The sequence below is a fragment of the Lathyrus oleraceus genome, chromosome 2 (genome assembly GCF_024323335.1).
Source record: "Lathyrus oleraceus cultivar Zhongwan6 chromosome 2, CAAS_Psat_ZW6_1.0, whole genome shotgun sequence".
Taxonomy (NCBI): domain Eukaryota; kingdom Viridiplantae; phylum Streptophyta; class Magnoliopsida; order Fabales; family Fabaceae; genus Lathyrus; species Lathyrus oleraceus.
The window spans coordinates 73252504-73265914 of NC_066580.1; the positions used below are offsets into that span (position 1 = coordinate 73252504).

Consider the following 13411-nt stretch of genomic DNA (forward strand, 5'->3'; position numbering starts at 1 on the left):
CTCTCGATCGTCCCTGTCCATGCAACTCCTATGAGAAAGGCTAGAACTTCATCTTCAAGGAAAGGCAAGCATTCTAAAGTAAGTACTTTTTCCACTCCTTCCATGACTGTTGGAAATATGAATGCTCCTGAACCCCCTATTGTAGTGAAGAAACCCTAGTCTATGACTAGTCTTTATCTCGATCCCATCAGCATTGAACCTAATGTTGATATGTCTAAAGATTGTCCTGCTGTGACAACTGTTATGGAAGATGTTGAAGCCTCTAAAACCAGCAATAGACCTAGATCTGTAACTACCTTGAGTAAATCCAGCATGATCGTTACTGACAGAGATGATGTTGATAAGAATATTCGTGTTTTGATCTCCCAAGTGTTAGGTATTGACCCTAAGACTAATGTCATGCCGGATGTCTCCACATCCTTGGCCCAATCTGATAACAATACTGAGAACCCTAGAGATAAATATGATTTGAATGAACCTACTTTGTCTCCTGAGAAATCAAAAGACAAAGAAAGGACTGGAGAAATGACTGATGATTTGGGTGGCAAAGATAAAAACCCTATTGAGAAAAATGATCAACCCACTAACATAGTAAATATTGAGGAACTAGACTCTGATGATGTGCCTCTCTGGAAAAGACTGGCTCCTGGTATAGCTAAAAGGTTGAAAAATAGGAAAGGCCAAGTTGTTGAATCCTCTAGAACACCTTCTAAATCTATCAGGAACAAAGCAAGTGTTGGTCCCACAAAAAGATGGAGAAATGTGGTTACTCTTGTATCTAGGAATGAATCCCTAAAAAGAAAGGAAGTTCCCTTTGAGTCTAGTGAATCTGATCATGATGTCAAAGACAATGTTCAGGACATCATCTCTACTTCTAAATAGCAAGCCTCTGGGAAGAAGATTCTAGCTAATATTCCTGAAGTTCCGATTGACAACATTTCATTTCACTCTGTGGAGAATGTTGAAAAATGGAAATTTGTTTATCAAAGAAGATTAGCACTGGAAAGGAAATTGAGGAAAAATGCTTTTAAATGTAAAAAGGGGATAAGTCTGATTTAAGAGGATGGATTAATGAAAAACTGTAACTGCTTTTGGCAAGTGATATGAAATGCTTGTCAAAGAATTTATTGTGAACATCTCCAAGGAGTGTGAAAACAAAAGGAGCAAGGAGTTTATAAAAGTGTATGTCAGAGGAAGATGTATGGATTTTCTCCTAAAATAATCAACAGGTTCTTGGGCAGAAATGAAGAAGAACAAGTTTAAATTGAAGTCTCTGACAATGTCATCTGCAAAGAGATTACTGCTAAGCAAGTGAAGGAATGGCCAAGGAAAAGGAAACTGTCTACTAGTGCCTTGAGTGTCAAGTATGCTGTTCTCCATAGTATTGGAGCTGAAAATTGGGTTCCAACCAATCGCACCTCCACTATAGCTACTGGACTACTTAAGTTTATCTATATTGTTGGGACCAAGTGAAATTTTGATTTTGGATCCTATGTTTTTGATCTAACTATGAAGCATGCTGCCTCTTATACTGTGCAAATGCCAATAGCTTTTCCATCATTGATCTGCGGGGTTATCCTGAGTCAACACCCTAGTATCTTAATCAACTCTGACAGTACATGTAAAAGGGACCATCCTCTCTCATTACATTATAGGTTATTCACTAGGAAACATATCCCAGACATTGTCATGACATCTGGACAGACACCTTTCTGGCCTACTAACAGAGCATGCATCCTAGCTAAGCTAAAAGATACATGCAAGACCTTGGATGAAATTATAAAAATTTGTACTAAAAGGAAAAGTAAGATTGAAATGTTGATTAAGGCCCTGTATGAAGAAGAAGGAGGTTTGAAAGGTGATGGAACGGATGAAGAAGAGGAAAATGAAGATGGGTCTGATGCTAGTGATGATGAAGAGGCTACCAGCAGTGATGGGGATTGAAGATCTCTAGTTCTTGTGTGTGTTGGTTATTCTTATGTTTCTTTTGTGGGATGTGCCCTGGATAATTTTTTTGTGCACTTTAAAAGTGCTCTTGGTTATGGTTGGTTTGTAAACTCTCTTGACTAAGTTTTGCTAACATTATCGTTTTGGTTAGTATGGTTTTTGTCAACTTTATGGCTAAAAAGAGGGAGTAGGTATGTGGTGTTGTTGATTTTTGTGTGTTCTGCTTCTTAGTCTCTCTTGCTCCTTGAGGGGGAGCATGTGCATGTATGGAGGGGGAGTAACCCTTGGGTTAACTCAGCCCCTGGTCCTGATACTAAGGGGGAGCGTGTTTGTTACGAAGGGGTTACTAATGTTCATGATTTCAGGAACAATGTCCTGACATCTTGTCTAAAAGGAAATTTATTTTTTCCTCTTAGGGTCGTCGTATAAGACAGTATAAGGCTTGTTGTTCGCTGCGCCTGCCTCTGGTGTCGTGTGAAAAGGATGTCATGTGTTTTCTTACCGGGGTATATCCTTGTTTCTAACCCTCTTACCTATTGGTCTTTGCAAAGGTTGTTTTAGCCAAAATTTGCCAAAGGGGGAGATTGTTAGGTCTGACATATTGTGATTGGCTGCATTTTGGAAAAACAAGTATTTTTGACAGATGTTAAACAAGATGTCCTGACATGTTGTTTCAACATTACATCGAGACCTAGCTTAAGTATCTTGTGAGATTTAGTCTCTTTAATGTTTTATCTGAAGATTTAGTTCACGTATATTATTGAGCGTTTCAACATACAACGAGACCTAGCAGGAGTGGATAGTGTTTCTCAGGTGTAAGTTGTCGTGTGTTTGAGGGAAGTGAAAGGGGTCTCATATCTAGGAGTGTCCTAGATAGAAACTTCCACGAATAGAGATTATGTGAGAAGTCTGTAAAACTTGAGGTTGTTCAGGACTTCAAACTAATTACGTGATAGTGGATTTTCTTCCTGACTTGGTAGCCCCTAGATGTAGGTGACGTTGCACCGAACTGGATTAACAACTGATTTTGTTATTTATTGTCTTACTATTATTTTAATTCGGTTATTGTCTGTGGTGTGATAATGTGTTGACCCTGAGGTTGTGACATCGTGTACGACATCAGGGATCTGCTTGCCATGATTTCAAGAGCTCTGCCTGGAATTAGGACTCAAATGATGCAACCAACAAACCATTGATGAGTAATGACTTTGATGAATAAAGTAGTGATCATGATGAGGTTCCAATTAAAAAGCTCCCAATAGTTACTAAAGTTCCAACTGACGAAGCATAAAATCATGAGGGTGTGGCAGGCACAAGACAAAGACCTCAAAAAACCCGATTATCCCAGCAAGACTTCAAGATTGTGAAGTGGTTGTTGATGATGAAGTCACACCAGATGAAGACTTGGTTGATTTTGCTTTACTTGCAGGTGATGAACCAATAAACTATAGTGAGGCCTTGAAGAATAAACAATGGAAGGCAACTATGGTCAAAGAGTTACAAGCCATTGAAAGAAACAGTACGTGGGAGCTAGTCGAATTGCCAACACACACAAAAGTTATTGAAGTGAAATGGGTGTTCAATTTGAAGTACAATCCTGATGGGTCGATTGTAAGACATAAGGAAAAACTAGTATCATGATGATTTCTTCATAGATAAGGACTCGACTACTGTGTAATATATGCACTAGTTGTAAGATTGAAGAGTATTAGACTAGTGGTAGCTTTAACATGCAAGCAAGGATGGTCGACATTTCACTTAAATGTGAAATTAACATTTTTGAATAGTTCCCTAGATGAAGTTGTATGTCACACAACCACCTGGTTTTGTGATACAGGAGGAAGCAAGGAAAGTGTACAAGTTGCACAAAGCCCTTTATGGCCTGAAACAGACACCAATGGCATGGAACAAGAAAGTCGACTCATACCTAGTCGAATTGGAATTCATCAAATGCAGGTCTGAGTATGATGTCTATGTACAGGCCATGGCACAAGACATAACCATCAACTGCTTATATGTTGATGACTTGCTAGTAACTAAAAATAACACTGAAAACTTGTCGAAGTTCAAAGAGTTGGTGAAGACGAAATTTGAAATGTCAGATATGGGAAAATTGTCTTATTTCCAGGCATGAAATTTTAAATTACCAAACACGGTATGGTGCTACATCAACAAAAGTATGTCAAAGAAATGCTTAAGAGATTCAAGATGGCTAGTTCAAATTCTGCATCCTCACCTGTTGAACCAAATCTGATACAAGAGAAGCATGAAGACGAGGACAAGGTCAATGTCACTTTTTTCAAACAAATTGTAGAATCTCTGAGGTATGTGTGCAATAACATACCTAATATAGGGTTCTCAGTTGGAATGGTGACTAGATACATGGATGAACCAAGGGTGACACAAATGAAGGCTGCAAGGAGAATCCTGAGATTCCTAAAAGGATCACTAAGTTGTGGAATCCCATTTCCATAAAATTCTGAAGGCAAATAAGTTATGATCATTCTATTTAGATGATGATTATTATAGAGATGATGAAGATATAAGAAGCATAACTGGTTCTTTCTTTCAAATGTTTGATGTCCCAATATCATGGTGCTCGAGAAAACAACCAGTGGTGACATTATCATCATGTGAGATTTGGATCCTATGCTGCCCGTCAAGCAATCTGGATCAAATATGTGCTAGATGATATGAAAGTTGAAGTAAAGAGAACACTGGTGCTGCAGATCGACAACAAGTCAGTCATTAATCTTGCAAGAAATTCAGTTATGCATGGAAGGAGTAAGCACATTGAGGCTAAATTTCACTTCCTGGGGTAGAAGGTAAATCAAGGTGAACTTGAGATAAGATATTGCTTGAGTGAAGCACAAGTGGCCGACATTTCACCAAAGGATTAAAGATCAATACATTCCTGATTTTGAGAAAGACATTAGGAATAATTCAAATCGATTATAATTAGTTTGTAATTAGCTACTTGGTTATAAGGGGTATGTTAACATATTGTGATATAATCCAAGTTTAATTTGTTAAGTTAGTTACTTGGGATACAAATAAGTACTCGTATATAAATAATTAGATTAATAATAATACAATTTACTTTTCATTCTTCACATTCTCTCTAACACTCTCATTCCTTCTTCACCTAAGTGCTTCAACACTAACAAGACAATGATCTGATTAATATCAATTCTCTTATTTAAGTCGAATCCATATTGATCAAGTCCCTCTCTCTCATTCGTAAAGACAAAAGAACCATGCATTTCTACTATTGAAAGAAACCATCTTATCATCTTCGAAGTTTCAACTAATTTCTAAATATTGTTCCATTGGAGACCTCCTATCAAAACAATTCACCTTACAATTTGCCTAATTTTATAATAGTTTCCTTTTAGTTAAAATCAAATTACTTATCTCAATTAAAAAATTCATACATACAAAAAGTTATTCCAAATTGGACCTATAACATGTCAAAATAGTGATTATTATTGTATCTTATGAATAAAATTTTACTACCTACATTGAAAAAGACATGCATTGGATAGATTGTAGGGGAAAAAAAGACTGATATGAAGAGATTAAACCCTTTACCTGTCTTGCATAAGCAGACCTATAAGTGAGCATATGAGGAGCAGGAAAGAAAAAACTTTATGCCATCACCTTACAAATAGAAACATTTTTATGTTTTCCTCTCAACCAATCTAAGTCCACTTTAGGATTCCATATTTCTAAACAAGCCTCAAGACTTAAAGGGGCCATGAGTGATTAGTAATGTGTAAGATTCGAAGAATGGACATAAAGGTGAAAGGTACAAACACCTAACTCAAATAAGCCTTTACAAAACCCTCAATTATTGCCTATAAAAATAGGAACATTATTATTGTTCTTCTTCTTTTCAAACTCTTAAATCTTCTTATCTTTATATTTTGAAGGTCAAGATCTCTCACTATTTCTTCAAGTTGGTTTCAACATGAAAAAGATCCTAACCCAAAACATCATATCAATCATTCAATCATGCTTTGGTATTATTAATCTTCACCATCACATATATCTAGTCTAATAATTACTTGATATATTAAGGGAATAAAATCAAATGATTCTATCTATGGAGTAATTGATAGAGCATGCATACTTCACTTGATATATGTTGGTTACAATCAATCAAGTTTATAATGATCTAAAATGATTATAAAAATATTCCATTAATAAGATAACACAAGCATCACCAATAATGTATCTAGATGGAGATGAAACAAAAGTAGAGCATGCATACTTCACTTGATATCAATCATTACATGCCAATTGCCAAACACCAATCCTATATATGATGGCTATAATCAAGTTTATAATGATCTAAAATGGTTATAAAAATATTGCCTTAATAAGAGAACACAAGCATTACCAATAATGCATCTTCATAGCGATGAAACAAAAGGAGAGGGAAAATATGCGACAAACAAAGAAGATAGGATAGTTTTATTTTTGTCACTATTTTCAGTGATGCATTGTGTGGTTTGATGAAGGTGGTGGTAGTTTTGGTGGACATTGGTAGCATTTAGCAAATAATCCAAATGTGTCAACTTGTTTGATGAAGTTTGTCATACTAGCCCAACCTCCAAATCCAAAGCCTACAATACTAACCCATATCACCACAAATGCATTGATCACATACATCAATGTCCAACTTGGCATAAATGACGGCAATTTCTCGGCAGCATTCTGAAAGAAAAAAAAATCAAGTAAATTGAGAACAAGCTCTTGAAATAGGATTGTTCATGATTCAGAAAAAAAACCGAACAAGTGTTATAAGTTGGTGATTTTCTAGTAGGGTTGTTAACGGTTCGATTCTGAAAGAAAATCGAACAAGTGTTATTATTAAAAAATGAGGGGGCATGTGAATTAAATAGTATGAATGGTACTATAAGACTATAGCATATAACGGAATGAAAAGGAAATGGCACCAACCTTATAAATTTTAATATATGAATGATTAATGATTAATAGAATTGGTGGGACTAGAACCTATAATACCTATAACATGGGAAGTCACTTCCAAGTTAAATCATGAAGCTAGAATCATATTCTCAAACAAAAGTACACTATTGTAGCATTCTTCATTGAAAATTTTCTTCTAAAGTTTTTGGTTTTTCTCAGGGTAGGACACAAAAAAACAGTGCCTAATTTAATTTTGTTGTACACTTGTACTACTACATGTGGCAAACAGCTGTACATAGACTTTATGGCAGCATATTAGTAACCAAATTTGCACAAAAGTTTCAAAACACAATTATTGATATGTAAAATTATTATAATCCTACAATGATTATGAATCTTCAAACTCATAAATTATTCTCATAATCACTCCCATCTAAACTTTTCTATGATTATCTATAAAGTTATGCCCGACAAATACTACGTTGTCATTTAAAAATAAAAGCTCAGAGTCTTTCCTTGCTCAAAAGACTGAGACTTTGATTTCATCAATGTCAATTCGACAAAAACATGAAGAAAAAAAATTATAAATTGAATTTTGAGACGCGCATACTTGTTTTTCCTTGTTTTAGTCAAACTAAGACTACTGATCATCTATCGTATACACAAGCAAGACGACCACGAGCTTCTTCGTTGGAGTTTCAAACGATTTCAAATACTAGTCCAAACAAAAAAAGACAAAGATGTGAAGAGATTAAGCCCTTTACCTGTCTTGCAGAAGCAGTCCTATAAGTGAGCATATGAGCAGTAGCAGGAATGATATAGACAGTGAAACTAACCAAGAGAGCCCCTACAGCTGAGTTAATAGGACCAAAGAAAGGAAAAATTATAGCCAAAAACCATATTGGTATCACCACAGGTAACCTTGCAAGTGCTCTTAAAAATATGCTCTTTGTTTCATGCATTCCTATCACTTTCTCCCACACAAAGTACAATGGTGTACAAGCAAATCCAAAGGTGATAAACTGTCATTCACATACAAATAAACCACATCATCATCAGTCACTAAAAAAAAATTATTCATTTAGTATATTATCATTTATAATCGGTCCTAAGGACGGATACCGAACCTACCTGGTGAATGAGCATCAAGATAACACCGGCATCACGCCATCCGTTACGAGGAAGAAGAGAGAAAGCATTGGAATGATCCAAAAGTTGGTCACCAAATGCCCAATAAACAGCAGCAGCAGATGGTAGGGTAAGTGTAAACACATAAAGTGTTGCAAAGAAATAGATAGATTTGAACTTTTGAGGTTTCCACATTGCATGCATGATTTCCCTGTAATAATAATAATAATATTAGTCACATGTTCCATGTTTTTTTTACAACCTATTAGTATATTAGCTCTTATATTAGTATTTTCTCTTCCGATATAGATCAAATATTAATTTTTTAACTCCTTTATTTCTGGTGTCTCTGCACACCTATCGATAGAGATGACATTCGAAGACGTCATCATCTTAGTTTTATATTGGATATGCAAAATGACAGATAATACATGTATGCTCTACTTTTTTGAAAATTAAATTCCTTCTATTTTTACTAATATGCCTCAAATAATTATTCATGTCATATGTTCAAATGTGTTGGAATTGATTTCTAGCTAATTTTGTACTATTTTGTTTTCTAGTTAAAATGCAATGTATTATCCTAAAAGGTTAAAATATTATGCTAAAAATACATACAAGCTGTCCAATAGAGAAATTTCTTAACAAGGCAAAGAATAATGCATTTTTAGTACTATGTACTTATTCTATAAAATCCATGGCCCCATGCATGAAGCATCTGGACTTGTCCAATTTTCTCTCAGATCATACATAAATCTAAAAGCAAGTGAATATATAAAAAAATAGAGTGAAGAACATTTAAGAAAAAAATAAACCTATCAAAAAATAAAAGCAATTTTCAATTTTCAGAATAAAAATATTTGAACACCATGAAAATAAATATTTTGAATTAATCGATTTTTAGGTTAGATATAAATTTTTAAAACAAAAACATTAGAGATACAAAAAATTCAAATAAACAATTTCATGGTTTATTTATTTTTAAAAAAGTTAGACTAAATTCTAAATTCTAAAAAGAAAAATAGATGTCAATTTTTTAAAATAAATTTTTGATTTATAAATGTTAAACTCTATATCAAATATTAATCTATTTAACTCAATTAACACATATAAATATACTTAAAATATTTAAAACTATGTACTATATTATAGTACAAAATGTCACTAAATAATACTAGTATATACACACAAGGTGAGGCAAAATGTCTCTTGAGGGGAAGGCATAATCTTAAATCATAACCTATAATAAAAAAAATAAAGGGTTTTAAATTTTTTAATGGTAAAGTCAGAGAATAACTGTGAACCAAGATAATAGTGTAGTGCATAGTGGGTGCTAAAAAAAGTGCCAGATTTTACTGTTTTGTCTTATTAACAAGTCCTCATTAGAATTGAGGCAAAAGCTGCAACTATAGTATAAAAATTATTATTATTTATTATTCTTGCTGTAAACTTCTCTAACTAATTTTGAATGTTTCAAAGTAATGAGACAATAAAGAAAAAATGATGATTAGTTAGGAAAATAAATTAATAAAAGATTTGGTGGATTACACTGTAACGGCATGCCCGCCGAAAGTATAGAGTATGTTTGTCGCGCCAGTGAAATACCAAACCAGTTTCTTTGGACCCGAGTGAACCACATTTTCAACCTGAAAAAAAACCGGGTTTTTTTTAGTGTTATTTTGAGATCAAGAAATTTCAAAGGAGAGACCCCACTAGAGATCATAAGAGGCATGATGGTTTAATTGGTTTAACCGTTTTTGAATCATGTAAAAATAATAAATTTGAATAGTAAAAAAATAAAAACCGATTGAACCGGTCGTGGTTGAGCCATCATAGAACCGGTTCAATTTGGTTTTACTTTAAATTACCTGGCCATGAACAAGGGCAGCAATGGTCATATACCAAGCTGTGTATGTGGTCATTCCAAGTCCAAGAAAAGACCAAATCCTATAGTTATGAAATGAAGGTATGAACACTGTTGTTGCACAACATGCTCCAAATATGTAAGTCCAAGTTCTCTTGTCCAAGTGATCATTTATGTAGTATATGTTACTGCAAAACCAAAACCATGTTATTTAACACCACAAATCTTTGTACTTCATTTTTCTAAAATCAATAAATGTTAGTATATGAAAAAAATGAAAAATTCAAACCTTGCACAAGCTATGAGCTGGATAACAGTTCCAAAGAGAAGGAAAGTGCAATTGAAAGCCAATCCAATTGCTTTCCAATAAGGACCAAGTAGTCCCTCCAACACTTCAAACCACTAAACAAAATCAAATTACACCATCAATAAACATTTTAACCTAAAGTTTTTTAAAAATTCAATAAAGACCAACCATAATTACAACCGCATAGACTATAACTAACCACAATTTTTGTTTGCAATATAGATGATTAGGACAAATATTGTGATGTCTCTCCAACCGCAATTACAACTGCATTGACCCTATCTAATCACCCACAATTTTTGTTTGCAGTATGGATTATTACGACAAATATTTTGATGTTAGTACAACCGTATTTACAATCGCACCGACTATATCTTACCACAATTTCTGTTTGTAGTATGAATGATTTTACGACAAATATTTTAAAGTCTCTGCAACTGTAATTACAACTACACCGATTATATCTAATCTAACCACAAATTTTGTTTGTTGTATAGATGTTTACGACGAAGATTTGATGTCTCTCTAACCGTAATTACAACATCATTAACTATATCTAACCATAATTTTTGTTTGCAGAATAGTTGATTACGACAAGATTTTAGTTGTAATTACAACCTCACCAACTATGTATAATCAAAAATAATTATTGCAACTGCAATTAAAATTAAAAAAAAATCTAAAATTATTAAAAAAAATTAATTTTATTTGAGGGTGTGACCTGAATGACATGATTTTTGAAGTTGACATTTTCTTTCTCTTTCCTGCTTCTATACTCAATATACAGAATGCTAATCAAATAAGCAGTCCAACTACCAAGCAATCCATAGAAGATTTGGAATATGATCCCAGAAACCATTCCCAATTGAGAGAATGAGTATGGTAGTGTCAACAAAACCTGAGCAACCTGTATAATAAATAATCTCGTTAAATCAGCTCAGTTGATAGTTGTTCAAGTATCAGATGTGTAAGGGCACAGGATCGAAAATGCGATCATCAGTTAGATAAAAAAATTTAAAATTTAAAATAAATAAAAAAGAATCAAATTCTCTTACACAGAAAAAAGGGTCACAGTCAAAGAATCTAAGTTCCAATGATGAGACTGAAAAAAAAAATCTAAAAAATGAGTACCTGATTTGAAGCACAGCTAAACCAAGCATCATAAACAGAACCACCATGCCAGAGAAAATTCTTCAAACCAGAAGTTGAATTTCCACTTTTTTCTTCTTCTCTTTCTTCATTCATCACCTCATTTGTTTCATTCAAGCTTGACATCATGATCTCTTCACCTTGTTTCTCTGATAACATTGTTTCTGAGATTATAAAGATCTTCAAAATCAAACTTAAAAAGAGACAATTTTGACATAAGAAAAAAGCAAAAGCAGAGATTTTGTTACCAACCCATGAAGCAAAAACATAAAGGGTCATCAAAACTCACCTAATATTCTTCAAGTTTCTTCACTTTGTAGTGAAATTCGAAAAGGCTTTTCAACTTGATTTATAGCACAGAAACAGAGAAAAAACAGAGTATATTGTTTTTTTTTTGGGTTTTTGGTTTTTTGTTTTTTGTTTTTTTAATGAGGTGCGTATGTGTTTGTCATGTGAGCGAAACTTTCTTGTAACTGCTACCAAACACAACAAGTAACACTTCTCAATGAAGGCAAAAAAGAAAGAAGGTAAACAAAGGAACCTTATTGGCTAATTGTTGCGGTAAAAAAATTGAACTTCACTCTCTCTAGGTTTGTTGTTCACCAATAGAGAGAAAAAACACAGAGTCTTAAATATGGTTTGTTAAGGTAACTGAATAAGAGTCATAAATGCGGGTTCTGTGGAAAGAATTGGCAGAGAAAACCAGTTTTCAAAGCATGAGATATGATGGAGAAAAGCTACTAACATGCAAGAAATAGTTAATGGTTTTATTAGGAATAAATTTAAGAGTTATAAATAAAAGGTTCAATTTAGAGGATTGAGATCTAACCAAAAAAAAGTGTTATAATTGAGATGAGAGAGAGAGTGAAATTTTAGTTGAAGAAGGTTGGAAGAAATAAAGGTAAAATTGGAAGAATGAGAAGAAGTTGAAACTATGTGTTTGGATTTATTGGTGAGAGTTTATAGAGATGGTTGGTTGTAAAAAGGCTATGGAAAATGTTTATGTTTAGTCACTACTATTGTGTATTTGTAGGTGAGTCTAGTATATTGTATGAGTAGAGTAATAATGTTTATAAATTATTGGTGGGGTTAAAAGCAAAATCAATTATCACTAGTGAACTCCATTACTAACACTCTTTGTGCCCAATGAAAAATAATTTATTGTTTGATATATAGAATGATATAATAATAGAATATGATAAATTAAATATAAAATATATATTACTATGTTTTTAATGCAAATTTTTAATCTCGATTTAAGTTGGATGAAAAATCAACGGAATATGATAAGAAAATAAATTATTAATTTATTTTTAAAAGAATATATAGGTAACCCAAATTCAACTCAGAACCACAATCTTGTTCTTCCATGCAATCTAGAACACCCGACATTGACAATAGTGATGGTTACGGCTAAAATCATGATGAAATTGACGATAGAAAAATTATATCATATGGAGTTTAGAGAAAATGTCACAGCATCTGATCAGAGACCAACATCGCTAAGAGAGATCATCAATTGTCGATATATCACCCTTTCTAACTTATGCTACATTTTGAAAAGAGGTTATTTTTCATCCAATTTCATTTGCAAATACTTTTCATTAAAAAAAATTCATTTAAAAAAGTGAAAAATCTATGAACTATGAGATTTCTTCCCTCTTATTCTTTCAAAGTGAGAAGTTTTGAAAAAATGGGAGATAGACTCTTAAATCTTTTTTTAAAGATCATCTAAACAATTAGAATGAGAATTACATTGTTTACCTCTTGAAGTGTTGAAGAGAATGCAAATCACCACACCAATATCTCTTAACGTCTTTACTTAATCTACACAATTATTTTGCAACTCATCAATGTTGGCTCAAGATTTTTATAATGGAGACTCAATAATACTTGCATTTTAATTTAATATTTTTATTCGATTAATATATATTTATTTATTTATTGTATTTTAATTAATTCAATAATTTGACCAACTACTATTAAAAGATTGTTTAGGTAAATAAAATCCATTTTATTGCTGTATAAGTTAACAGAATTATATATTTTCTAAAAAAGTGTCAAAAGTCAAAAGAAACACA

General features: G+C 33.1%; 1 protein-coding gene across 5 annotated transcripts; it reads right to left on the reverse strand.

The window, feature by feature from the left end:
- Positions 1 to 6195: 6195 nt before the first annotated feature.
- Positions 6196 to 13109, reverse strand: LOC127118184 (auxin transporter-like protein 1). Of its 5 annotated transcripts, none has more exons than XM_051048344.1 (9): positions 13095 to 13109; positions 11313 to 11479; positions 10903 to 11088; positions 10164 to 10276; positions 9879 to 10062; positions 9559 to 9656; positions 8014 to 8221; positions 7647 to 7904; positions 6196 to 6666 (listed from the first exon to the last, which is right to left on the reverse strand). In XM_051048344.1, exons 2-9 carry the CDS (start codon positions 11457 to 11459, stop codon positions 6442 to 6444), a joined length of 1419 nt encoding a protein of 472 aa, XP_050904301.1. In that variant the 5' UTR covers positions 11460 to 11479; positions 13095 to 13109; the 3' UTR covers positions 6196 to 6441. The 5 variants fall into 5 exon arrangements, with proteins under 5 accessions (XP_050904301.1, XP_050904297.1, XP_050904300.1 ...); XM_051048340.1 differs by lacking the exon at positions 13095 to 13109 and adding an exon at positions 11583 to 12303 and having other exon boundaries at positions 11313 to 11494; XM_051048343.1 differs by lacking the exon at positions 13095 to 13109 and adding an exon at positions 11620 to 12302.
- Positions 13110 to 13411: the final 302 nt, after the last annotated feature.